At 48.3% G+C, this 26,416-nt stretch overlaps 1 protein-coding gene across 30 annotated transcripts in view; it reads right to left on the reverse strand.

The window, feature by feature from the left end:
• Positions 1-139: 139 nt before the first annotated feature.
• WNK1 (WNK lysine deficient protein kinase 1) overlaps positions 140-26,416 on the reverse strand; it is a 130,233-nt gene continuing 103,956 nt past the window's right edge. For 6 of the 30 annotated variants that reach the window (XM_027540982.1, XM_027540980.1, XM_027540979.1 and 3 more), the window contains 21 exons: positions 25,157-25,633; positions 24,160-24,438; positions 23,388-23,485; positions 23,024-23,186; positions 22,385-22,501; positions 21,905-22,078; positions 21,617-21,674; positions 21,357-21,479; positions 19,470-20,872; positions 18,285-18,368; positions 16,737-16,820; positions 16,011-16,071; positions 13,636-13,718; positions 11,696-12,342; positions 10,765-10,964; positions 9,212-9,406; positions 8,266-8,358; positions 5,768-5,809; positions 4,275-4,301; positions 3,262-3,449; positions 142-2,835 (listed from right to left, as the gene is read on the reverse strand). In XM_027540982.1, coding sequence (XP_027396783.1) covers positions 2,518-2,835; positions 3,262-3,449; positions 4,275-4,301; positions 5,768-5,809; positions 8,266-8,358; positions 9,212-9,406; positions 10,765-10,964; positions 11,696-12,342; positions 13,636-13,718; positions 16,011-16,071; positions 16,737-16,820; positions 18,285-18,368; positions 19,470-20,872; positions 21,357-21,479; positions 21,617-21,674; positions 21,905-22,078; positions 22,385-22,501; positions 23,024-23,186; positions 23,388-23,485; positions 24,160-24,438; positions 25,157-25,633 — 4,914 coding nt within the window. In that variant the 3' untranslated portion in view covers positions 142-2,517. Of the gene's footprint in view, positions 2,836-3,261; positions 3,450-4,274; positions 4,302-5,767; positions 5,810-8,265; positions 8,359-9,211; positions 9,407-10,764; positions 10,965-11,695; positions 12,343-13,635; positions 13,719-16,010; positions 16,072-16,736; positions 16,821-18,284; positions 18,369-19,469; positions 20,873-21,356; positions 21,480-21,616; positions 21,675-21,904; positions 22,079-22,384; positions 22,502-23,023; positions 23,187-23,387; positions 23,486-24,159; positions 24,439-25,156; positions 25,634-26,416 lie in introns of all 30 variants that reach the window. The other 24 variants (XM_027540978.1, XM_027540960.1, XM_027540984.1 and 21 more) reach the window with 21 other exon arrangements.

Here is a 26,416-nt window from a genome sequence, read left to right on the forward strand (position 1 = left end):
TCACGAAAAGGCACCTGCTGAAAATGAATCCCCACAGCTCAATAAAACCAAGTTTGGTTTACTCGCGTGGCTTCGTCACATGTCCACAAGCACAAAGTGCACCCACAGCGCCAAACGGGAGTGACGGCTGCCAAGAATCCCCAAGGTTTGAATTCAGTTTATTTTTGTTTAAACAGTGTACATTGTTAAATAACGTAAGGAAAACATTTATAATTCAGAAAGATTTTTTTAATGTGGAAAAAGATACTCAAAGTGTACTATTAACACGAAAATAATTTAAACAGTTCAGTAGCACTGGTTCATTCCTCTAGGTTTCAGTTATTTCATCCACAGGAGGGGAAAAAAATCAACAGTAAGTAAAACCAGTTCTTACTTTCCATGTGAGTGAAGAGACCTCAACATCATTAAACCAAAGTGACCAGAGTCGTGCTGCACTTGGCTCCCTCCTTGGGTACAAAGTCCGTCCCCTCTGTCCACGTGTCCATTTCCCATTTCCTCAGCACTTCTTGTTCGGTCCTTACTCTTACCATTTCTCAAGGATTACAGGCAGAGAAAAAGTAAAGTTTCAAAGCAAAGCTTGGAGCACCTGCCCTTCTCATCTCTTACCTTCCTAAAAGCCTCAGCTTTCGTTTGCATCTTTGGGGCCTTGGCTAACTTAAAAGAAAATGGCCAACGAAGGACAGGACAGCCAGGCTCTTCCTGTCATGGAGATTCCTGGGTTGGGCCACTGAGGTGGCTCAGGGTCAAGAGAAGAAGCACCCCAAGATTAAGAGTCCTAGCTTCTTGCCCCATCTTCTGGGAGAACAGAGATCCCCAAAATAGGCAATGGGAGGATATTTCCTGAAGTTTCTGAAAATAAAGAGAACTGCCCATCACAACCAGGCATAGCACTAAATAATACTGGCTGGTTGCAGTTATTACTTGAGGGGAGTCTTTATATGAGAATATCCATTGTCACTCTAGAAACAAAGGTAGCCGGGAGATTATGACCCTGCAACCCTCTGGACATTATACAGAAGTGAGGAGGAACAAGCAGCCGTTCCTACGGTGCTTATTTCAGATGTGGGGCCACTTGCCACAACTGCAGGACCCCACGTTGAGAAATACACGGTACATTTGCACCAAGAGGAAAGGCAAGGCAAACAATTTTTCTTAGAGCAACTTTCTGCATCTGAGACATTTCACTATCACATTTCCCAACTTAAAAACCAGCCCCTACCCGCTTCCTTTCTCTTCAGCCATTTCTTCTCAATCTTCTGAGTTCAAGCCCAGCGCAGGTAAGTAAGGCTTAGGGCAGCCGCTGGCCAAGCACCACGTCTTCAAAACACATCTGTTCTGCAGCCTCTAGTCTCTCGGCACCAATCGCACGCCACGCTCAGCCTGGTAACTGCCCGACTTGGTGACAGCCTCCCTCCTCATTTGTCCTGAAACAGTTTTCTGCTTTAACCACTGATGTCAACTTAACTTCTCACCCTGCTCATCTTACAAAACTGCTAAATGACTTGAAAAAAATACCCTTCCAGTTTCCTTACAACACAGTCCACTGCTGGGTCACACGGACCCACGCTCTCCTTCCACACACCCTCGCTGACCAGCTGACCAGGGTCTGACGAGAAGTTGATGCAACGGCAGAAGCGATAGAAGTCCAAGGCACTAAGCATCCAGCAAGCGGTACTGGGAGGACGGAAGTATTCAAGTAGAGTGATTTATACAATTTTACATTCACATTTATTTATCTAACACAATGGAAATACAAAGGAGAAAAGTGAAATCTCAGTAAGTAAAGGACAGAGCTAGCCTTTTTAAGCCTTTCATATTTTACTCTTAAACTACTGTTGTCCAACAACATTTATACATCACAGTGTTTCCACATCAAAACTGATGGCAAAGTTACATGTCCGCAGGGAACTTAATTTTTTTCCTAATTGCTAATGCTGCAGTCAAAGCTGCGAATATCATTTGCTTAAAGCACTAATGACCTATTGTAAGAAAGGGCTGAAACCTCCATCCCTCCCCTGGTGTCTGCACTGGGTTCTAAAGACTGGCTGGATTGGGGTCGGGGGTAGGGGGAGACAGGAGAAAGAAAAACAGTGGGCGACAGGGTAGGAGAGAGCCCAATAGTTTAAATTTTTTGTCTTGTGGTTTATATTCTTGAGGGAGTAAGTAAGGGGTTGGGGTGGCTACCAAAATGAAGAGCCCCACCACCTGAAAATGTAGACGGCTCTGCTTTTCCAGAGCTCTCTAGGAGCCTTCTGACCAACCCCACTTCCCAATGGCTCGCTGCTGGGTCTGGGCAACGACAAAGCGCACACAAGACAGCTGCCCTCCCCTCCTCCCACTCAGGCGATGGTGAGGGCGGGGGGCTCCACTCCAAGGGCTCTAAGCGGGATTAAAACATTCCTTTCTGGCAAGAAATGACCAGTTAAATGCAGCACTAGTAGTCAGCATATAGGCTATACCCCCGACCCCCCACATTCCATCTCCTGTCCCCAAACCTGCCCCAGGATCGCCTCGGGTCTACGTGGTCCGCAGGTTGGAACCTGGGGGGTTGCTGATGGATTTCTGCAAGTTGCTGATGTTGAAATTCTGTAAGGAGGCTGTTCCCACAGGCTGGAACTGGCTAAGCGGCTGGGGTGCCGGGCCACCCGTCCCGCTCCACTGCGTGCCAAACGGGGGGGTAGGGAAACCGTACTGCTGAGGGGGGCACATGGACTTGGGGAAGTGCCCTAGAGAGGTAGCTGACGCTGCAGAGCCGGGGGCAGAGCCGCCCAGGTTTGAGGTCATGGAGACGCACAGCTGACCGGGCGCAGAGAACTTCCTTGCCATGCCAGGGCCCTGGAGAGAGAACAGGCGGTGAAGCCGTGCAGGTGGGACGGGTACAGGGCGAGAGAGAGTTCTAGGCCTGGGCTGCTCTGACCTTACAGGGTCGGGAGAACAACTCCCAGACAGCCTTTCATCACCATCACTGGCTCCTGACACTCACCACATACCTGTTCTGACTGGAAGGGGGTGGCATCGCATGCCTCGCATGAGTGGCGCAAGCACACACCATTCAGAGTGTTAAGGAAAAGGGAAGAAAAACTGGGCTGACTCAGTTCAGAGCAAGGAATCCAGGGAAAGAAACTAAGAAGGGACCTAGCTGATTGCTGTCTTTTTTCCCGGAAGTGCTAGCACTCAGGAGCCCCTGGAGGTGGTCACGGCAGGGTCCCCGTGCCCAGCGACACTCGGACAGGCAGGAGGAAGCACGAGGGGTGCGCTGACCTCATAGCTCACGTGTCCTTTGCTTCCCCGCCTGCCTGAGAGACTCATGGCGTCCCGGGCCCAGTTGTCCACCAGCTTGTGCAGGTCGTCCGTGAACATGCCCTTCCTGCTGGACGTCACGGCAGGAGGCGGAGCCGGGGCGGCCTGGCTGCTCACGGCTCCCCCAACGGCGTTGGTGCTGCTGGTCCCTGAGGTCAGAAGAAGCAACAAGGCACGCCCGTTAGAAGGGACTTGGGTGGTGACTTCGGGAGAGGAGAGACCTCCCACGATGATGAAGGGCAAGCCCAGGACGGGGGGATGAGCCAGGGAGCCATGCAGAAGGGAGGTTTCAGGGTCTCAGGAGCCAAACGCTGCGTATAGCAGGGCCGGGGGAGGCTCTCCTCAGGAGCTGCTGGGAGGGAGGAGGGCCGGGGCCTCGCTCCGCCCGTCCCCACGGTGTCGGGAGCGCGGACACTTGGTGCTGGGCCTGTGCCCAGTGCCCGCTGAGGAGAGCTGTGTGGTGTAGCCACCAAGCCTGGCTGCCCTGAATGCTGCAGGACAGGGCAAGAGCCGAGGGCCCCCTGAGCACGGGCAGGGTCCTCGCGGGAGCCGAAGCACTGCGAGCACAGGCCTGAGGAGAGCTGGGCTCCCAAGCCACGGGGGAACGGGGTCCGGGACGCGCTCAGCCGTTCTTCCACAGAGAGGGGAGACGAGAGAACGCGTGCTCTGTTCAGAAAGCTTCTTCGCCTGGGCCCATAAACATGAATGCAAACATCAACTTGGGAGAGTGAAGGCTCAGCCTCTCCCAACTCCCTGTGAGGAAAGCACGAGGAGGTCTCTGTGCTGCGCCCAAGCCTCTTGGCTCCAGGAAGACACGGCTGCACGGCGGCTGGCTTCTCCCCGCCCTGCCCCTCCCCAAAGAGCAGGCACTCTCTGTGCACCCAGGGAGGCAGGGGGTGCGGGGAGCAGAGGCTCTGGGGCTGTGATGAAGGGTCTCTATGGTTTCATGAGGAAGAAAGGAGTCTGTGTCCTGCCTGATTTCGGCTCTGCTGGAGGGCACACTGGCGATTATTCGAGAGGCAGGTTTGAGGGAAGAGGGAAAGAAGAGTCAGGGTCTTGTGTATTCCCCGCACCCCCACTTTCTTACCAGATCTCACATGTGCTGCAGAATAACTGTAAGCGGCCACTGTAAGGCATGAGCCAAGAGGACTCCAGATCCCCAGTCAAGGCCAGGGCTGAATGTCTACGTGCGGACACTGCCCGCTGTCACAGTCCAGCAGCGCCAGAAGCAACTCGCCCCCCACCCCCCAGGCCCCACGACGGGGGTGGCTCACCCGCCTGGGCTGGGCACCCAAGCCCGAGTGCGGGAGGAACAGCTGTCGTGAGGTGAGGCTGCCCAGCGCAGAGGTCCCGTGCTTCTCAGCACCCAGGCAACACAGCGGGCGGGGGCCGGGGCCGAGTTCCTTACAGGGCGGCACCCAGGAGGACAGTGGGACGCACAGGACACAGGCTTCCGGGACGGCAGCAGGGAGGCAGCGCAGGCGGGGACGGGGGTGGGGGTGGGTGTCAGCGCATGCACGAGGACCGTCTCGCCCTCCGCCCCCCGTGTGCGTGACCACGGCAGTGTGAGCTTGGTGGCGAGTGAGACGATGAGGACGACACAGAGGTCACAAGTGAGCAGAGCTGTCAGCAGCCACGGAGGGGAGCGCAGCTGCCACAGGCCGGCTCAGCTGGGTGCCGAGGCCCCTCGACACTGGGTGCAGCGTGGACACCGGGGGAGCGCCAGCCACACAGGCCACCTTCTCATCCTGGCTTCTGCAAACCGCCTTCCCACAGGAGGGTGACACACACCCCCCAGCTTTCCAAGCAGAAATTAACTCTAGGAAAAGCTGGCTTGGCTACTAAACCCAGGAGAATGGGGGTGCACGTGGTTGGTGGCAGCAGGAAAGCGGTGACGAAACCAGCAGAGCAGGTGTTTCTGAGACACGGCCAGCCTTCAGAGGACACTCACTGTCCTTTAAACCCTTCTCAGTTCTGCTCAAAAATTCTAAAAGCAGTGAGTGCATGCTTTCTCACCAAAAATGTTCTCCTGCCATATAGTCAGCCCCCCACCCCTGCCCCCTTCTAGTAACAAGAGCCCACTATGAGCCACGCTTACTGCCCGCCTCCCAAGCACCGTTTTCTGGAAGAGCCCCTTGGCGGCAGCTGCCATTGTCTGCACCATCTACACAGCTGGCTGACTCCTCAGGGGGCGCGAGGCAGCCCCACTCGCCCTACACACACCCGCGGGCGCCCCCACCCACAGCTGTCACAGAGCCGGGTGTGGGCTGTCACCGAGAGCATGGACTGTGAGGGGACTTGGAATCTGGAAGGAGAGCCAGTGGCAACCACTGAGTGTGTTGAAGACGACACCAGAAAAGGGTGCAGGGCTGGGGTCCAGGAGTCGAGAGGCTGCGGGGCGCAAAGAGCTCAGGGCGACGGGCTTCACAGTCAGGGACCAGAAGTAACGGAAAGAAAGGATAATTACTACAGAGCTGGTTGCAAGGGCAGACTTTTTTCACCATCTTCCCTGAAGCACAAAGAGAGAGCAGTGTGTTAAAGATTAGGAAACAGAAGTAGAAATAATTAGACTCTCCAAACAGCACACCAGGGCCCAGCAGGAGAGAGGGAGGGGAGAGGGCCTGGGCTGCGCGGGGGCCCCTCCCGGCCCACGGCCCCACCCCACGCTGTCTGGAGGAGCGAGCCCCACACCAGGCTTCTGGGGCTCTGGCCTCACTGCTGGAACCTCGAATACCCAGGCAGTCTCTCCACGCCCTGGCCCCCTCCTGCTTCTCCTGCTGGGCTGTTAGGACGCACTGCATTAAATGCATTCGCAATTCCACCACAGGAGGCTGACAGGTGGCACCATCATTACAGTTCTCATTTAAACTGGCTAACACACTATTTCCAAACCCTAGACATACATACTAACCCCGTCCCCCCTAGAAAAATCTTTTAAAAGTATGTGGAAAACGAGCAACTTTCAAACAAAAATAAAGCATGAAGCCAAGCCGTGCTTCCAAACCATTATCTGTTTTGAGCACAGAGTGAAGCACCCCAGACTAGTTAAGACCCCAACACCCGAGAGCCCAATATCTCTGTCCATATTTGCTCTTTCAACTTTTTTTTCTTTTTGGCCACACCACACTGCTTTTGGGCCTTTAGTTCCCCGACAGGGACTGAACCAGGGCTCGGCAGTCCTAAACCCCTGGGTTTATTTGCTTTAAATCTGCATCTTGCGATCTGCTCACAAAGGCTTACATGATGGACACTGACGTGCCTTCAACGGAGGCAGGATCTCTCATTCATCTGAACGACACTGTAACACCACCTACCTTTCCAAGTGCGATGGGAATGTTCTGAGCTAACCGAAGAGGTGCCTGTCACACAATACCTCCCTCACAAAAATGCCCTGGTCTTCCTCCTTCCCTCTGAGACACTACAGGCCACATAACACCGGACTGACACCTCCAAACACTTGTCCCCTGCTGTTACTGTCCCTTCAGTCATCTAACTGGACACAGGACTTCAAGTGCTGACTTAAGTGCCGAGGAGCTAACACTGTTGGTCAGCCTAGCCTAGCCAGGCCCTGACAGCTCAGCTGGTAAAGAATCTGCCTGCAATGCAGGAGACCCCGGTTTGATTCCTGGGTCCAGAAGATCCCCTGCAGAAGGAACAGGCTACCCACTTCAGTATTCTTTGGCTTCCCTTGTGGCTCAGCTGGTAAAGAATCCGTCTGCAATGCAGGAGACCTGGGTTCCATCCCTGGGTTGGGAAGATCCTCTGGAGAAGGGAAAGGCTACCGACTCCAGTATTCTGGCTGGAGAATTCCATGGACTGTGTATAGTCCATGGGGTCACAAACTGTTGGACACGACTGAGTGACTTTCACTCACCCACTAAGGCTTGCCAGGAAAGCCGTTGCCCTACCAAGCGGGGAAGGCCTTCCACCTCCCTCTGGGCTACACAGCCCTGGACTAGTGTTGTATGAGGCCCAAGGACCTCTGAACCACACTCAAGAGACGACGACAGTCCGAGCACATGCACTTAAAAAGTATGTCAACAGCCACATCAGAAGTTTGAGGCCTTAACAGAGAAGATCTTTTAAGCTCTAAACAAAGGTTTTTTACTTAAACCTCAGTTTTGTTTTTAAAATTCTCATTTCAACATATGCTTATCAACTACTGGAATGTGCCAGGCTGATTAGAGAGAAAAGACGTGTGCTTCCCTGGGCTCCTGCCTCGTGCCTGTGATCTCACCGGGTCTGTGCAGGACCACCCACACTCCACATGCAGGGAGGTGGGCTGGAGAGGCAGGAGCCTTGTTTTGGGGAAGAAAGCTGAGAAGTCCCAGCGATTTTGTTAAAAAGCCCATCTTGGCTTGCAGGTGCTGCCCCTCGGTCTTAGTGAGCTTAATTTATAAGACGAACTACACCAAAACCCTCTTTGAAACCCTCAGAGGGCAGTGGTGGTGAAAACATCCAGGGAAGAGATTCCAGCATCTTTACAATTGATAGGTGGTTATGCTTAACTGAGATTACGAAAACAAAAACAAAAACAAAAAAAACAACTTTCAATCTACTCTGAAAAATAATACAAAAACAGGGGTTCAGTTCTCCCTGCAGCGGCGGTCAGGAAGCTTGCTGTGACTCCTAATGCCAGAGCAAGGGGTAGCACTATGCATGGCTGGGCGCGCAGGCATCACTATGCTGAACGACCCAGCAGTCCCTTGCCCTGGACACCGTGCTGCCCTCTGGCACAGGCTGAGGAAGAGGCAGTTCTACCAGAAAATTCATTTTGAAGTTTACAGAAACCTATGATCAGATCTCCATCTTCTATCGTAATTAACAGAGGCCCAAACTTCTGAGGGCGACACTAGCTCAGCCAAGCCACCGCAGAGACGATGCACAGACACAGATGAGGGTGGACTGCGTGAGACAAGACCCGCGGCAGACACAGGGGCGAGGAAGAGTAAAGGTGTTACACACAAAGAGCCAAGCAGGGCGTACTCAGAAATCGCGTCCTCCTGCCGCCAGCTTTGAACGTCACCTGCTCGGACGCACAGTTAAACTTGGCACAGCCTGTGAGAGGGGAAGAACGGGGAGAACAGGGAGAGAAGAGACAGAACACAGCTACGAGACGTTAGAACCCGAGCTGAGAGCCAGATGTACTAGGACGGCACACAGAGGGACGAGCCTGCAGGACAGGCCTGCGCGCCAGAGGCAGGGGTCAGGTCTGTCCCCCACCAGCCCAGACTGCGCCACCCACCAGCACGCTCAGAGACAGGCTAATCTCTAACCTTCGCAAAGCTGCAGCAAAGGCACCTCCGTTTGCCATCTAGATTCCCCTCATTCTTTTCCACCCAGATGCCCAACAGCTTTTAAGTTTTGTCTAATGTTACTAAAAGGTCTTTCCTCTACAGGAATGTTCTGAGTGATCACTTTATTAAACCTCTGTTTATTAAATGACCTATACTTGGGAAGTAGATTAAAGGTAGCAACTTGAATTTTAGGGCTATTCACTTTAGTATGTCTCTCTCACACTTAGAAATTATTAAAGTCTACATTGGCTGAACAAATGCATTAACTTTCAGAAAGGGCTAAAACACCTAAGAATCTGGTTTCAGGAAACCCTAGTCCAGTATTAAATCATAAGTTCCAAATCCCAAAGGAGTCCTGCACCACACTGAGGCGTCACAGGGCTACTTTCTGCTGTAATCCCTTGAAGAAAACCTACTTCCACCAGAACGGAGCAGTGATCCCACCCAAGCGAGTTGCTACCCACCCCCCTCTGCAGCCCAAAGAACCATGTAGGCAGCAGGTTCCAGGTCAGCTGCTCCCCCAAGCCACCCGCCTGCCCCAGGCTTCTGCCCTGCATGTGGCTGTGTCTGCGTTTCAAGGCTCCCGGAGGATGGTGGCTGCCCGTGGCTCTCACCTTGACCTGGCGCAGAAAGGCTTGGTACTGAAATGGCACCATCGCTGGTAAAGGCCGAGTACAGGTTGTCACTGGAAGGAGATGGCTTCACAGGCTGTAACAGCTGGTTGGGCCCTGTCTCCGGGACGCTGCCAGGAGCGGGGAGGGTCTGCTGAGGGTGCAAGACTGAAGCTGCACTCTGGCCAGACAGGGTACCTGTCAGAAGACACAGTGGTGTGAGGCAGGGCACAGCTCTCCCCCTGCCCTGGACAGTACTGTCTGCTGTTTGTCCCACCAAGGGAGTGATAATAGGTCAGAAGCTACAGACCAAAGGGCAAAAGCCTCTGGACGGGATGGGGAGTAAGAGATGAAGGAGAGGCAACAGGGCTGCAGGACCCCGTCCCTGAAGCTGCTGAGCTGCAGATAACCCGGGGGACTCAGGAGTCCAAGCTGGGTAAGATGACAGCACGTGCAGGAGACAAGGGAACGCCACTGCGTGACCTCAGCCCTGCCTTTTACCCTCTCATAGCTGAGAGTGGTCCACAGACAGTCTCTCCTTAGTCCTTCTGGTCCATGTGTCAATCAAGTACAAAGAGGTGTCAAAAACTGATACAGGGATTATAGAGTAATGCATATTTATAGAGTTATTTTTGATAGGCAGCTTTCACTCATTAGCCAGGTGTCCTGAAGTGGACACCTGGCTATTCCTTAGTATAATTAGTGGAACAGAAGTACACTCCAAAAGAAGGCTGAAATTGGGATCAGAATCTAAATTAGCTGCTGTGACTTATGATCTCACATCTCATAATGAATTGGCTCTAACATCCCAGAGAAAAGGTTTGGGCCCCTGAAAACTTGCAGAGAATGGGAAGCTATTAGGCCTGCAAGTGCTGTCCAATCCAGTTAACATGAGAACTGAAGAGCAAGTGCCAAGTGTACTGGAGTATAAGTATGTAAGTGTGTTACAGCTGCTTTTACTTACAACTAGTTATCTAACATTACCATAACTTCACCGAAGGGGAAAAACTCTACATAATAGAGAAAAAACAGGCAAACCACAAAAATAAGAGATTATGATTTAACTATTTTTTTGACTATAAATACTAGCATGTTCTTTATTCCCATACAGCTAAATAAAACAAAACTTTAATCAAGGACATTATCACATGACATACCCAAACACCTATATGAAATTTACATTCATCCCAATTGTGATTATGACCACTCCACTCATTAAAAAGAGAGAACTGACCTGGACTTTACTAAAGAGAAAACAGTGTGTTTTCTTCCAGCTGCCTAGGAGTTTGGGGACATGTGAGTTCTATGAGTCAAGAACAACTACACATGAAGGAAACCACCAGACAGCAATACAGGCAACACAGGAAAAGGCCACAGTACTACCCTGTCTTCCAGGCTCAAAAAGAGGTTCTATAAACATGGGGAGTGAAGGCAAGGAAGTGAGACTATAGGAAAGTCAAACTCCTTCACAATTAATTCAACTCAAGTAGCCAATATTCAACAGCTTCTACACACAGATGGAGACAGAAACACAAGACAGGATGGCCACGGCTGACCTGGTCCAGGGCTTTTATTCCCCAAAGAGCTGCTGCGACTGGACTTGCTCCCTTTGCTTTTGGTGGGTCGCCTCCTTCTCCCTGCAAGGGGGGCTGCTGGGGGAATGATGACAGCAGGAGGAACCTTGCCCAGTTTGGTGTATAAAGACTCAATTTCGTGCTTCTGGCGACTCTGCAGGTCCTGAATCTCTTTAAGATGTCTACAAAAGATAACCAAACAATTAAAAAATAGAATAACCACCTCTGTTCCAAAAAGAATTAACATGATTTCACCTTCACGCACAGGTTTACTTACTAATGAATCTGTCCCTCAAATGCACTTAATCTAACTTCTACCAGCTTGAGATTCTCGTCTGTCAGCTCTTCTTGCTGGCCTCTACCACCCAAGCCAATTCCAAAAAGCTCCTAAGTGAAGTGAAGTCACTCAGTCGTGTCCAACTCTTTGCGACCCCATGGACTGTAGCCCACCAGGCTCCTCCATCCATGGAATTTTCTAGGCAGGAGTACTGAAGTGGGTTGCCATTTCCTTCTCCAGAAAAAGCTACTAGCCAACCACAAATGGCTGATGATGTTCCAGAAGGATTTCCTGACTTTGAGGCTCTATACAGGATACTGAACTGGCAACTCAAATCCAGTTTGTCAACTGTGACCAAGAAAACCTGTTCAAGTATTCTACACCCCAGTGCCATTACCAGATTCATTCAGTAGGCTAAGAAATGGTCAAGATTAGGTTAATAACGCTGAAGTGCTGGTGTTAAAAACCACATGTAGCAGTCATGCACAGGTGCTGAGGCAGTTCTGTAACTAGGGATGCCCTGAGTCCTTCCAAGAACTACATCCAGAGGCCCCGCTCCTGTGTCACCTCTCCAGCACCAGGAACTGGGTCCTCACACAGCTCTGCCGGCCACCCTCATGGGAGAAACACACTCACTTTTCCCGTAGTCGGCGAAGCTCTAACTTTAAGTCCTCGTCTTCAATGTCTGACTCATTGTCGCTGCTCATGTAGGAAGAGTTGAAGGAATTGCTGAGGCTCTGACTGAGGCTCTGGGCAGGAAGGCTCTTGGAGCTCAGCTGCGGAGGGGAGTGAGGGCTCCCTGAGCCAGCATCCACGTCCCGGCTGAGGAAGGCAGCCTCCAGGTCGGAAGACGGCCCGTTCAGATGCGAAGGCTCAGACAGTTCGGGTTTCTCTTTCTTTGGCGTCACGGTGGGAGGAATGTCGTGTTCTGAGTCCATGAAAGGAGAGACCACTGGCTCCTCTCCCTTCACCTCAGCCATCTTGTCTTCAGTTCTGGACACAGAGAAGCGACCCACTCTGCTCGCTGTGGTGGTCACCTGAAAACGGCCCACCTTGCTAGGCTGCCCAGCTTCTGAGGCAGGTGGCTGGTGGGCGCTGTCAGGCATGTCTGCAGAGGCGCCCCGGACGGCCAGCCCGTTGGGCTCTGCTTTCACCACGGTGCTCTCGGGGCTGCTGCTTGACAGCACCGAGGACTCTGACGTGCTGGATGCGAAGTGGACAGACTTGGCATCCTCCGACTTACTTTTACCCTCCTTCTGGGGGTCATCCATTGCAACTGAGACCTGACACAATAGACCAAAGTGAGACTAAAGAACTCCCAGACACTCCATTTTCACAACAGATGATAAAACAGTGAAGCACTTCAAGTCCCAGTCTGAGTAGGCTGATCATCTGTTTACACAGGCCCTCCACCTCAGACTGCGAAAACAGAAGGAACCGCACTGCAGAGCATGACACGTCTGCACTGAGATGTGCAGTCAGATGCCCATTCTGAGCAGCTGGCTAAGCCCAGCAAATTCGCTACTTCCATTATCTCCTGTTGTGCACAGGACTCAGATCACATCTTATTAAAATATAAATAACAACAGGTCACAGAATATTGACGATTGCTTGTAAACAAGAGAAACTACAAAGATTACATCCAATAAATGTTAAATGACAGCTAAGCTTCAAGAAATAGGACAACTAGCTAGCGCTAAAGGAAGGATCCAGATTCCTGTGCTAGTTCAACAATGTATTAGAAATACAGTCAGTGAAGCCGCAAACTCCGAGAACACTTTACAAATAAGAAGAATGTGATCCAATACCCCCAGCTTCAAGTGCTATCCTGAGAATAGCTAGAAAGTAGCTAAGAAAACAGAAAAAGATTTTTTAATCCCAAAGCATCTTTATCTCATACTCTTTTTTTTTTTTTTAACTTTACAATATTGTATTGGTTTTGCCATATCCCTATCACTAACCCAGAAAATATTCACTTGTTTCCCAACTGGGAAAATATAATTACATGGTGTCATTTGATGCTGACTCAGTATTTTCACTATGGAAATCAAACTTAAGTTATCCTAAACATGAAAACTTTTTTATACAAAGATGTTTACTGTTACTTATTAAAAAATTAGAAACTGCCTAATGACTGACAATAGGAGAATGGCTAGGTAACCCTACCCCTAAATGGGAAAAGCTACAGAGAGCTATCAGAAAAGAAGCAGGGTCAATGTCAGGTCCACACATGCACAGAGCAAAAGGAAAAGAGGAGGATGGGCAGGGAGGACAACTGTCCACTGCTTCTCTAAGTATTCTTCAGAGTACTTCAGAATACCACTCTGAGTATTCTTCATTTTCCTGAATGAGCATGTGTTATTTTAAGAGAGGAAAATGATAAACAGCTCTAAAGTGCTCCTAAAAAAGACATATCATTGATGGCAATTAGGTCCCCAAAGACAGATGTAAGTTTCTTATATACACACTCCCACCCCGGAATCGGAAATCCCTTATCATACATACACCACCACTCACCATATCGGGGATCGATCCTTCGTTACACACACACTACCCCTTAAAAGCGAGAGTCTCACCTGAAATCGCCCCATCTTCAGAACACCAGCTGTGGAAGTGGGCGCAAGGACAGGAGCTTCTGTGACTTGAGAGACTGAAAGAACTACACCGAGGAGGAAGAGAACGAATGTCAGCATCTTTTTAGCAGCTTCCTTTCCCTAGCCAGAAGCAGAGTCAACAGAAACTGCGCATTCCAAGAAGAAACTCGTTAGAGGAGAGGAACACTTCCTTTTGTCTGTCCCCCTTCGCTGCGCCCAAAAGGGGAAACGGTTACTGCTCACCTTCCTACCAGACACCTTCTGTGTAAAGATTACATCGCTGTGAAACCCTCTGTCTCCCCTGTATACCATACAGAGGACAGCACACCACGTGGAGGAATAAAAGCCACACAGCAGCAACGCGGCTTCCTGGCTTAGCTCACACGAGAAGAGATACTAAGGCTGACGGGCAGGGACACTATAGCTCTGCCCTGTAACTCAAAGATCATGAGATTCTGTTGAGGACACTAAAGACCCATTTTAAATGGGAACTAGCTATAGCAGACTTTTATAGCAGCAAATGCTCTAATATGTATATTCTTATATTAAAAATCTGTACAGTAAATTAAGAATGGGAGTACTGAATCACTGCCATTTAAAACTCTGACAGACATAAACTGATCTCCAAAAAGGCTATATATATACACCAAGTCTCCAGTGGCTATTAACTTATGAATTTACCAAGGACAGGGGAAAAATATGACGACTTGTAGTTTTATTCTACTGTTCTGTTTCATAAAGGAAGTTAAATATTTTCACGTCTATGTTTGTGTTTTTTTCCCCCGTTATCTTTTTTTAATTTTGGTCTATGCCAAATTTACAGAAATTCTTTATACTGGCAAAACAAAGTCCTTTTTGTGACAGGCATATACAACACACACATTTCCCAGGTTTTCATTTATCTTTATCTTTGGACGTAACAGTACTTTTCCCCCATGCAGAAATTGAAAATCTATTAATGCTTCTGGGCTGGGTATTAAATGTAATAACAACATCTTTCTCTGTATCAGGGAGTAACAAACTATGATCTGTGAACCAAATCTAGCCCACAGATTGTTTTTATAAATAAATTTTATGGGAACATAGCTCATTCATTTATTATCTATTACTTCTGTGGAGCTACAATAGGTTAGATATTTGAGTAGTTGTGACAGAGACTGGATGGCCAGCAACACCTGAAGCATTTCCTCTCTGGCCTCTTACAGAACAAGTTTGTCAACTCTGCTCTAGATAGTGGGGAAAAAAAGATCCCTTTTGTTTTCTTACAGTTCTGCTTTATGGCAGCATTTTCCATCTCTGTTCCACTCTGAATTTATTTTGGCCTAGGCTAGTGATACATCTTTACTTTTTTCCAGATGGCTGTCCAGTTGTCCAAACTACTTAGTGAAATACCCCATCTGTCTCATTGACTTAAAGGCCACCCTTTTCATATTCTACATTCCATTTTAGTTTGTCCATTTCTAGACTTTCTAATCTATTCCACTGATTTTCAAGTCACTTCTTTCAAAATAAGAGCCAATTCATAGTGTGACTGTCTTGAAAATAATTTAATTTAGAAAGGTCTTAAGTGAAACTTAGCACTTTTAAGGAAGACAGGAAGTAGTAAGAGCATTCAGGCAATCTTACTAATAGTTATACAGGGAATTATACTTATGGCAGGTGATGTTGAGGAGGATGGTTATCTGGGAAAAGGCAACAACAAAAAAAGTGTCAAATTTCCCATGTTCGGTGGGACTGATGGTGAAAAGAGATTTACAACAAAACTTTATAACAACAATAGTTGATATGAACCTACAACTAACATCATGATAAAAGCTGTAATAAAACATTTAAGCTGTTGGTATGGATAATTTTTACAGAATTAAATTTTTTTGGAAATGTGTCTTTTAAAAACAGATTATTTTATAGACATGCCAATTCTAAACAATTCAGAAATAGACAAATAATGTTTAAAACTGAGAATCTGAACTCTTACATGTGCATTTTCACCATCCATGCTGTTCAAGCTTCTATATTTCTATACATCTCAAAAACTAAGAGGCTGTGAATAAATTAACTTTTATCAATATGCTTGAATTTCCTTGTTATGTTTTAGCAAGGATCTGGCCTAGCTAAAAACAGAGTTTTATGCTAAGAAACTATCATTACCCCCTAGGAAGCCACCACTCAAAAAGAAGTAAAAACCTCATGACCCTACTGCTCTAGATGTTAGTATCAGTTCTTGTCAATCAGGAAATACGTAAGAATGTCCTCTGACAGTCTCAAGGACACCTGCAAACTCTCAAGAACGTGTACCTCCCCCCATCAACTACAGGAAGGCCTGGCGTGGGAACAGAGAGGAAGAAGGGTGCTCTCACCATCCTTCGGAAGTTGGGCTCCGGTCTCCACAACTGCTGTTGGAGCCACCACAGACACGGGCTGCAAGACACACACAGACACCACCACGGCTTTAGCGTCAGAGGCTGAGGAAGAGGGTCTCTTCCCTGCTGCCTTTCCACTGGCCAGAAAGACAGGATGTGTGAAGAAACGCTTTTGTCTAAGGTGATTTTTCTTTAATAACCTAAAAACTAGTCTGATATAAAGAAAGACAGATAGTAACCTAAAAACTAGTCTGATATAAAGAAAGATGGATGTTTCAGAGATTTTTAAAAGAAATTTTGAGTCTTAACCTTTCCAAATCCCTTTCTTAATTTTTCTTATGGAATGCTTAAACGTGGATATTCACAGAAAGGTAACTTAAATCAGAACATTATTTTGTCACAAGCCTAAAAGGAAGACGTTAAGACTTCAAACTTAAAAGTGTGGCCTCCTCCCAGGCATAAACACGGAATCCACAGGGCTGGTCTGTGGGAGAGCTCTAACTACAGGGAAGATGAGAAAATCAAAACCAATGTCTTGCTCGGTTATGCTACTAGGTCAGTGTTACTCCTTCATTAACCATCTCATTTCTGTTGACTGGAGCAAAAGCAAAGACTCCACTTCGGTGCTAAAGGTATTCAAAGTGGTCAAGGTCACAGCTTACATCCCAGGAACATAACACATGAGGGTTATGGGGAGATTTTATCAAGGTCATCAGAACTCACTCCAACGGCAGACGTCAGCATGCCACTCTCGGGACTGAGGGTTCTTCTCAGCTGAGCGTCCAGGTCTCCCAGGGGCTGCGGGGGCTGAAGGACACAGCATGGTGAGCACAGCCTTGGGCACGGCCAGTGCCAACGCACACGGGACACACTGCTTCCTGCTCAGACCACATGGCATGTCCTTCTCTGCTCACTCAGTACTAAACCCAATAATCTACACTCATCTTAGCTTTCCTGCTTGAATGATTCACCAAGCTCTCTAAACAGTATCATCAAGTTCTCAAGATACACAAAAACCCAGTTACATTTATGTTTTTACAGTTTTGAGGTCTTCTTTCTTATATCTGTCCTCTCCATAAAAATATATTCTGAAACATGTACAGGGTTGACTGGCAGATTAGCCGTATTGTTCCCTATTTTCTTCTTCAGTTTGGTCTTCTTCCTGAGGACCTGTCCTTGTGAATAACAGTAGGTATTAGCACACCGTCACTGCCTTGGCTTCTATCAACCGTGCGTCTCTCTAGCCTTCCTCTGCTTAGCCTCACTCCCAAAGGTCTAATTTGCAGTTTCTCATTTCACATTTTGGGCCTTCTGAGGAACTGGAATACATGTTTTTAATGAGAAAGTAAGTTCAAGACTTTCACATTCTTTTCCAAAGTTTAGCAGCTGATGGAGTGGGTTCTCTATTGGAGTTATTACTTTATTTAGCAAGTTGCTTAAATTATGGTTTTACTGTGTATCTGGGATCAATTTCCCATGTTTTTTCTTACATCTTATTCTAAAGTTAAGTCCCTAATTTATTTTCACTGTTTACTAGCTTGTCCCGTGTCACAAGCTCTTACATAGCTACAATGGGATCATGCCCAGTACTTTATAGGAATTTGACTCATGTGTGGTATTGGGGGTAGACTGGGAAAGGCCATATTAATTCACAGACTGTAGGTGATTCTGACCCCGAGTGAGCAGAACGGGTGTGAGATGGGATCTCATTATTATGTCACTGGTTTCACTTGTCTCTGAGCAATCTCATGTTAGCTGAGCTCTGCTGGGTTTTGGATTTTAAGATTAATACCTGTTTTTCATAACCATGACCCTCTCATACCCAATTACGTACTTCATTAGGAGGTCACTGAGAGAAATGTCAAACATTCAAGAAAAAAAAGGCCGTTATCAGTTATCAGGGTGGCACCCTTTTCTTAGGAACTTTCACCATTAATTTAGATTACATAAAAATTTTTCACTTGCACAATGGTGTAATCTTTCAGTATTCTACAAAAGTATGAATGACAAAGCAGTTCTATCTTTTGTCAAAATGTCACGTTTGCTATTATTTCCATAAGATATGAAAAAATATTAACAGTAAATGATTTCTAGATGATTTGCTTCTGACTTTAAGTAGGGCCTATATCATCAGCTACGGTGTTTTAAAAGCAAGTTGTTACTAAGTTATAACCAAACAGGAGCCAGAGGCAAGATCCTGCAGTGGAGAACTGCAATAAGCTTTGAGAAAGAAAGGAGGCACAAACAGAAATTTGCCAAGTTGCAGGGCACCTGAGTTAGTGAAGGTCCTGGAAAAGGTGGCAGCTGCTCGCTGGGTGGAGTACCAGCTGGAAGTTCAGTGCCCATGGGCAGCACCTACAGACAATGAAGGGAAATTCAAGTCCGTGAGATGCTGAGCAGAGACAGCATACAGAGAGCAAACCGACTAATTCAAATGCAGAAGCGTAGGAACAGGACGCATCTGGTTAAGGGAACTCTGTTGCCTTGGTTACACTCTGGTATCTATCGTAAATAAAGGACGTTATAACCGTGGCACTCTTAGAAGGGTTACCATGATATACCAATACAATGAACAGAACTTAGTAAAAGGCTGTTCCCGAGAGAAAGCAGAGCAGATGAAGGCTGTTGAACATGAGGCACAGGCCAGGCCCTCGCAAGCCTGTCTGGCACAGTGTCATCAGGCTGTCTGAGGGCACAGCACAGTTTAGAAATAACTATGGGGCAGGTCTGATAGCAAAAGGCATCAGAAATCTAATGCTATCAAGTCATCTGTATGCTGTCTGAGTGAAGCCACTGTACTACCCCTCTGTACAAGGGATCTCACGCCGAAGGCAAGGCAGAAAGAGGGGGAAGCACACAACAGGGGAAACACAGCCTTGTTATCTGGAGAAGAGCAGAGACTGAAGATGGCAGAATGAGAGGAAGGCTCCACAGCAGAACCAGCAAACACATTCTAGTAATCGTATCCTTAACGTTAGATTCACTTCTCCTTCCATCAAATTTACCACCAACTTCCAACTTTTTATAAACTCCAAATTGTGTGTCTATGGAATCTGAGCAAAGCAGAAAGCCTGCTTCATTCTCATGGAAACAAAGACTGTGAACTGCTGTGGCCAGGCACAGCTGCCTCAGGAGCACCCCACACCCTGTGGGGTACGGGCTTCTTCAGTCTCAGTCTGCACCAGTTCAGAAACAACGCCTGTATTTTACCTTCTATACATTCTTAGAAAATCTTATAGTTAACCCCCAATCCTGCCACATTTCAAAAGAGAAAAATCTCCAAGTTCAATGAACATGTATTCTAAAATCACCTTCAATTAATTTAATAAATATCTACTATAAGGAAGCCAAGCATCATTGTAACTATACTACAAGGCTGAACTGAAAAAGTGTACTTGAGGGTGGGGGATAGGGAAGAACAATATTTTCCCAACTATTTCAAAATAAGAATCTTACTGGAGGCTTAGTTAAAGGTGGCTTTGCTGGAGCAGTTTCAAGTTTCACTCCTGGCGCAGAGCTGACTGGGGTGGAAACTTGACCAGGAGTGACCGTTGGTATAACTGACAAGCCAGCTGCTCCTAAGGGCAGACTGGTTGGTGGCAAGCAAGTACTGGCAGTGGAAGTCAGAGGCTTGCTTGGTGCAACAGCAGTGGTTGGGAGGCCTGCTGTGACAGCGGTCTCTACAGTGAGCGAGGTCTCCAGAGAGACGGGGGCGTGTTGGGCTCCAGAAGAACTGTGCTCACTAAAGAGAGATCGCAGCTTTTCCTCCAAAGTCTTGATGTCGTCGATCCCGGGAGCTTTGGGTTGAGTGTCGGCGTCTATCTCGGGACAGTGAGTGTGGGGCTGGTTGGGGAGTGGAGCGGGCTGAGGCTGACTATGAACCAGGGTCTGTTGCACAGCAGGCACGCTGACAACAGGTTGTACCAGGGGTGGAATACCGGGTACCTGGGGCAGTAGAGGTGCTGACATGGGTCCTGCCTGGGAGAGTACGGGAGTAGAGGTTACGACTGATGGGAGGACCAAAGGGTGAGCCGCAGCAGTAGGCTGAGAAACAGCACTGGACACTCCTGCTCCAGGGGCGGGAGAGGACGAGGTGGCAGGAAGGGACAGAGCCAGGCCAGTGGTGCTACTATGGGCCGTCTTATCCAGTGCGTGGGCACTGACCAGCACTGTCTCTGCCAGAGCTGGGGCAGAGGTACTGCTGCTGAGAGCAAGGGACGGCAGTGCCGTGAGGCTAGGGCCCAGAGCGGCAGCGGGCACGGCTGTCAGCGTGGCCACCCCGGTCGAGCTGCCTACCGCGGGCTGAGACGGCACAGGCGGAAGCTGAGCAGCAGAGGCAACAGCGCTGCCCACAGCAGAGGCTGGTGTCAGGGATGCGGGTGCAGAGGGGAAAGTGCCTGCACTGGAGGCCCCGCTGCCAGGGGTGGGAGCCTGTGCCGCCTGGGGCGCTGGTAGTGCCGAGAGAACTGCAGGGATGGTGACGCTGGGGGCCACGCTGGAAGGTGCCAGGGACTCAGACACAGGGGGTACAGGGAGACCACTGGGAGGCATGACACCTGTTACAGGGGCCACTGTCACCTCAGTCTGAATGACCGATGTGGTCACGTCACTAAGAGGGTGGCTCGGGGCAGGGGCTGACACCGAGGCTGCGGCTGCTGCGGCTGGGGCTCCAGGGGCACTGCTCAGGGTGGGAGGCACTGCTGGAAACACGGGGCCTGTCTGACCAAAGTGGGGAGGGGCCGTACTCGGCCCTTCTGCCATCCGAGCATGTCTAAGTTCAGAAAAGGCCTGCTGCAGACTAAGGGATGAGGCAGAGTGAGACAAGTTCATTCCAGGGCCAGCAGATGTGGAAGCAGCAACTGCAAAGGAAAAGGAAAACTCAGACTCAGTTCGTTGTAAAAAGCCAGTTCAGAAGGGTGCCCTCACCTATCCTTGGGAATCTTAACAGTGCCACACACCCAAAAGGTACATGAACCCTCCTGAGCAGGTGTCAGCATGTGACAGGGGAGCTCAAGCAGAGTAGGTCATCTTGTATGAATATGTACTTCTGAAGGGACACGGAGGGACCGCAAGCTGTCCATGGTAGTAGGCATGGAGACACACATGGTGCTGAACCCACTCGGCTTCGGTCATACAGGCTATGTCTAGTGTGGCCTCCTTCCATGCCCATTTGCTTACATCCACTCTGTTCATCATCTATTTCCCTTCTCCATATGTTTATCTGTTGGTTAGTCAATTTTCTACTCCTCTCTACTGTCTACATGTCGTCATTTGACCAAGCTTCCAATCTAGGAGGGAGAGACATAGGATTTATACACGTATGTGGGATAAACAATTTCTTACCCGTATCTGAAATTTCAGTGAAAAGTTTTGATTCTCGTAATCGACTTTCTGGCACAGGACTTACTATAAACCGTCTTCCAGCAGAATGAACAACTTGAGTTAAAGAACTGGCAGGAATGCCTGCTTAAAAAGAAACAAACCACTTAACTGTGCTATTATTACATACACAGTCACCAACACAAAGCTTCAAAATTTCATCATTAGCACACACCTTCTTAGGTAAAAGGTTAGAATAAACAATAAAAAGAAAAGAAATTCACCTATCTGTTGTGGCAAGGAAGATGCAGGAATTGGTTGTTTGAACTCTCCTTCCAATTTCTACAACAAACAAAAGGGATTAAATGTGTTCTCTAACTCAATCTTAATGATCAAGCAAAGCAAATGGCCACATGCAAAGAGAATATAAATGCTGATCGTCACAGTTACAGGTGTGATGTGGTATCACTGGACGCTCGCAAAGTGTCAGACTAGACGGCTCAGACTCCGCAAGGCAAATTCAGCATACTTTTACCGTAAACAGAGCTTCACCATGAGAATGATGAACCTACCTGGGTGCCTGAGAAGCCATAGTCATCCTTGCCATGGAGACTCTCCAAGCTCTGGTCACCCTCTGGCTCCACGCTGACATCCTCACTGAGCATCTCGTCAGCTTTCTCAATGATCTCCCGCACTTGCTCCACAAACGCATCTCTCTCCAGTGCCAGAATAAAGTCATTGTTCACCTGTAAGAGGAACGCGGCGTCAACCTTCCGTACAGTGCTGGGGCTTTAGTCATCCCACCACCACTTCTGCCCGTCTGTGTAACACCCATACTGGATTTGATTACCACATAAGTCGGTTCTTCAATACCTAGTTATACACGACCTAGAAAAAAACACCTCTAAATCACAGGTTTGGTGTGCCAGTTAAATTCACACTGAAATAAATATGTTACTGTCAAAACAATTCACAGAATACTGCACATGCGCCTACGGCAGTGGATATAAAGATCAAGGACATAGGAAAAGTCTGGAACTCCAGAGACGTACCATAATTGTGGCTATCTCCTCAGGGTTGTCACCATCTAAATCAAATTTGAATGTAACCATCTTCCGATTGTGAGTCTCTAACTGACATTCTACCACCCGATCTCCCTTATTTGAAACCTAAGAAGAAAAAAAGAAAGGTACTTCATATCTCAGAACACCACACTCAGCTCTGGGACTGAATGTGACAGGTAACACAGGCCAAGCACTGCCTCTTATACTACTAGCAAGGAATCCTGAAGAAAATATCAGCCTTTCAGCTACTTATATACTTATGGAGAAGGAAATGGCACCCCACCCCAGTATTCTTGCCTGGAGAATCCCATGGACAGATGAGCCTACTGGGCTACAGTCTATAGGGGTGCAAAGAGTTGGATACAACTGTAGCAACTTAGCATGCACTTGCATACATCTTTCACTAAAGGGTCTGGAAGAAACGTAAGGTCTTTGTTCTACAAATAAAACCGTATTTTTTCCCTAAAAGATAAGACAGTGCCTTCTCATAGAAAGATCGAATGTAACAATATCATTTGGGTGATTAAAAAAAAAAAAGATCCCAAACTTTCATCAATATACCCAAGCTTTATAAATATTTAAAAGTTATTAGTCAACTACATGAGGCCAGAAGTCAGCAACACTTACATTGAGAATTCTCAGTTTGGGGCGGGAAGGCTTCTCGTGACGAGAGCGGCTCCTTATAGACTTCCGATGCAGCCGCTTCGTGGTCCTGCCCTCGTGTCTCCCGCTGGATGAGGGGACATTCTCGTTGCCATCACTCAGGCCTGAAGCCACATCTGAATGTGCGCTGCAAAGACAATGTGCAGTTTATGGTGCAACGTCAACCTCCCTTCTATTCATCCTCCCACCAAGAGCGGAGAACTGCCCTTCATATTTCAACCTCCCTTCTACTCCATCCTCTCGCCAAGAGCGGAGAACTGCCCTTCACATTTCTACCTCCCTCCTATTCCATCCTCCCGCCAAGAGCGGAGAACTGCCCTTCACATACCTGTCTATAGAAGAGACCACCGCGGCTGGCTGGGCAGGCTGTGGCTGAGCCCCGGGAGCTGGCTCTGGAGGAGCCACCTGAGAGACGACCTGAGTGCTCTGTGAACAGAAAGGGAAATTCACACCTCGGCCATAAAGCAGTTTATTACTGACCATCCCCAACTACTAGTCTTTTTTTTCCTTATCCCTCCCCTAAGTCCTAAAAGCACTATAACTCTCAATTTCAGCATCTACAGACAGTCGTCTTAAAGTTGCGAAGGAAATTTCTAAAGCTAGTCTCTGGTACAGACTGCATGGTATGTCATCAGCCAGAGGAGCGGCCAGGCAGCAAGAAACTACAACCTGCCATGCGCCAGCATCTCACCACAATGTGCAACCCGGCAGGCAGAGCAAATGCAGAAGACGCTCAGAGCTCTCTCGGAGGGGGCAGAAAGGGCCACTGGGAGCATAGCGGGGGAAGCTATTCTGGTGACTGCCCACGGCAGGAACTTGTGAAAGAAAGGGTTAAGAACGACGGCTAGAGGGCCAGCTAGAGAAGTGAAGTGCTAACAACCGTTATTCTTCTCAAGGCACACTCACTTCCCAACAGAACAGCCAGTGGCAACAAGGCCCCCACACTGGCATTTCATTCTGCTGTAAGAAAAAGTCATTCACAAGTTAGTTTGAAATAGTTTCCAAATGAATCCTAAGCCAGGGAACCTATGTTTCTCCTTTGTCATTTCTATCCCACTGTATGTATGCTTCAGATATAAACATGCAGGAACTCCATTTACCTCCAGAGCTGCTTGCTGGGAGGATGTGGTGGGGGCTTGTGCTAAGCTCACTGCCGGCTGGGACACCTGGACCTGTCCTCCTACACTGCCCACAGGAACCAAGAGACTGGATTCCACATAGGGCTGCACCATTGCAGGAAAGTAACCCGGGGCAGCCAGCGCCTCTGTCGGCATGGGAGGGGACAGGACTGCAGAAGGCAGGCACACAGAAGCTGCGCTGGAGGAGGGAGCAATGTTTGAGTCTCCTGGGTACTGCGATGGCAGTCGAGGTGGGAAGCCCTGTGACAGAAACGAGGAAGGGAAATTAGTGCAGGTTGGGTCATCAAATGAGCAAAACAGCAAGACATGCAAGGGAAAGAGAAAAAGAAAGGCAAGCACACAGCAAAGAAAGTAGCCCAATCTCTAATAATTTAAAGAAGATTTTCAAATGAAATGATTGACTGATTTCGATTTAGAGGACAGGACAGTACCTAACTGAACTTTTAAACTGCTACTTTTTCCGAGATCATTTTAAATAGGAAGAATAAACATAATTCCTCCAAAAAAAACCACCTACTTTCCAGGCAGTCCAACATGAAAATGCAAAAACTCTTGAAGGTATCAGTCATGCCAGTCACATAACGACTTGCTAGTATTCTAAATCTAAACCCTGAAGGTTTCCATTGATACCATGTTGGCTACCCACCATTACTCCTCCCATAAAAAAACGCAGCCTGATACAACCTACTGTTGAGTCATACCGAGCTCTCAGCTCACAGTGAATGTGGAGAGAGCCATTTTTCTCTCAAGGAGGGGTCTTGGAAAAGATGCAAATGATTCAGACATCTCTACTGGGTCCTTTCTCAGATGTGGACTATTTTGGCATGTCTGGTTGAGAATAGCAACCTGTGTTATTGCTGGTTATTATGATATTCAGTTACTCGGTTTTTAAGTCCCTGATGTTCTGTCATTACAACCAAACGCTCTTGGGCCCTTCATCTGCCAGCCAGCACAATACCTGGTAGAGAATATCTCCAGGGGGAAGTGGCACCTCGGCAGTCTGTCCAAGGCTGGCGGGGATCCCCATGGACTGAACTGCTGGCTGCAGGAGCTGCGGGTGAGCCTGACTCGGCAGCTGGGTCACAGGCTGCAGGAGGGCAGGAAGCTGACTAGGGACCACAGTGGGTGCCCCGGGGACGGCCGCCGCCGCAGCAGATGAAGCCAAGGTGAGCAGAGGCTGACTAACGCCAGCTGCCATCGTGACCGGCAGGGGTGGGAAGCCTGGCTGAGCCACAGACACGTGAGGAGGAGCAGAGGGGAGCTGAGAGATGGGGGGCAGCTGAGAGACGGGGTACTGGGGCAGTAAAGAGGGTGGGAGTGGCTGTCCCACAGGAAGGAAGTGAGCACCAGCATGGACGGGAACGACTGAGGGCTGTGTTGCAACTGGGATCTGAGGTTCGCCTTGGAGAGTTGGTACTGGCTGGGAAACTGGAAGCTGGGAAGGTAAAGAAAAACAAAACAGACAGACTTAAAAAAAAAAAAAAGCAAGGCTGCCAAAAGCAAGACTTGTTTATTAGCCAAAAAGAAAGAAAATTAAAACAAACACCAATCCCTGCATATATTAGTAGTAATAAGTTAACGTGCCAACAGGATGAGGGAGAGGCAGCTGCAGACGGGCGGCTGATGGACTGCTGCTGTTCTAAATCTGTGCTAGAAAATTCCACTCACACTTCACCATCAACAACAGAGAGCTCTTGCATAGGAAATGTCTTCTGCATATCCTGACTGAGGCATGTTTCACAAGCCATAATCCACTGGCACGTTTGCTGTCGCTAAACTTACAACTGCTATTATAGTAATGGCTGAAATTCAAAGGACTTTCTCCCCAGTGGACTTATAGCTCATCCATATTGCTTCCACAGTTCTCATGTCCCACCCAGGCCTGTAAGAGTAGGTCTATGACCATATTCCACTAATTGCAGGATGTAACCATGCCTTTCCACATGGTCATTTTAACACTTATGAAATTAAGATATAACTTACAATTAATGGTGCGTCAGTTCTCAGTGTTACCTAAAATAACGGTGCATTTTACAACTGACAGAGTCTCAGATGTGACAAAATATGACAGGAACAATACACTGTATCAAAATACAAGCACAAGTCCCATCCTTAAAGTTGAAAAAATGTCACTCAGAAAGGTGTATCTTCAATAGGGCTACTTTTCAAGTGACTAGAAGGATTATTTAGGGGAGAAAAAAAAAATCACTCCGTATAG

The sequence above is a fragment of the Bos indicus x Bos taurus genome, chromosome 5 (assembly GCF_003369695.1).
Source record: "Bos indicus x Bos taurus breed Angus x Brahman F1 hybrid chromosome 5, Bos_hybrid_MaternalHap_v2.0, whole genome shotgun sequence".
NCBI classification, from domain to species: domain Eukaryota; kingdom Metazoa; phylum Chordata; class Mammalia; order Artiodactyla; family Bovidae; genus Bos; species Bos indicus x Bos taurus.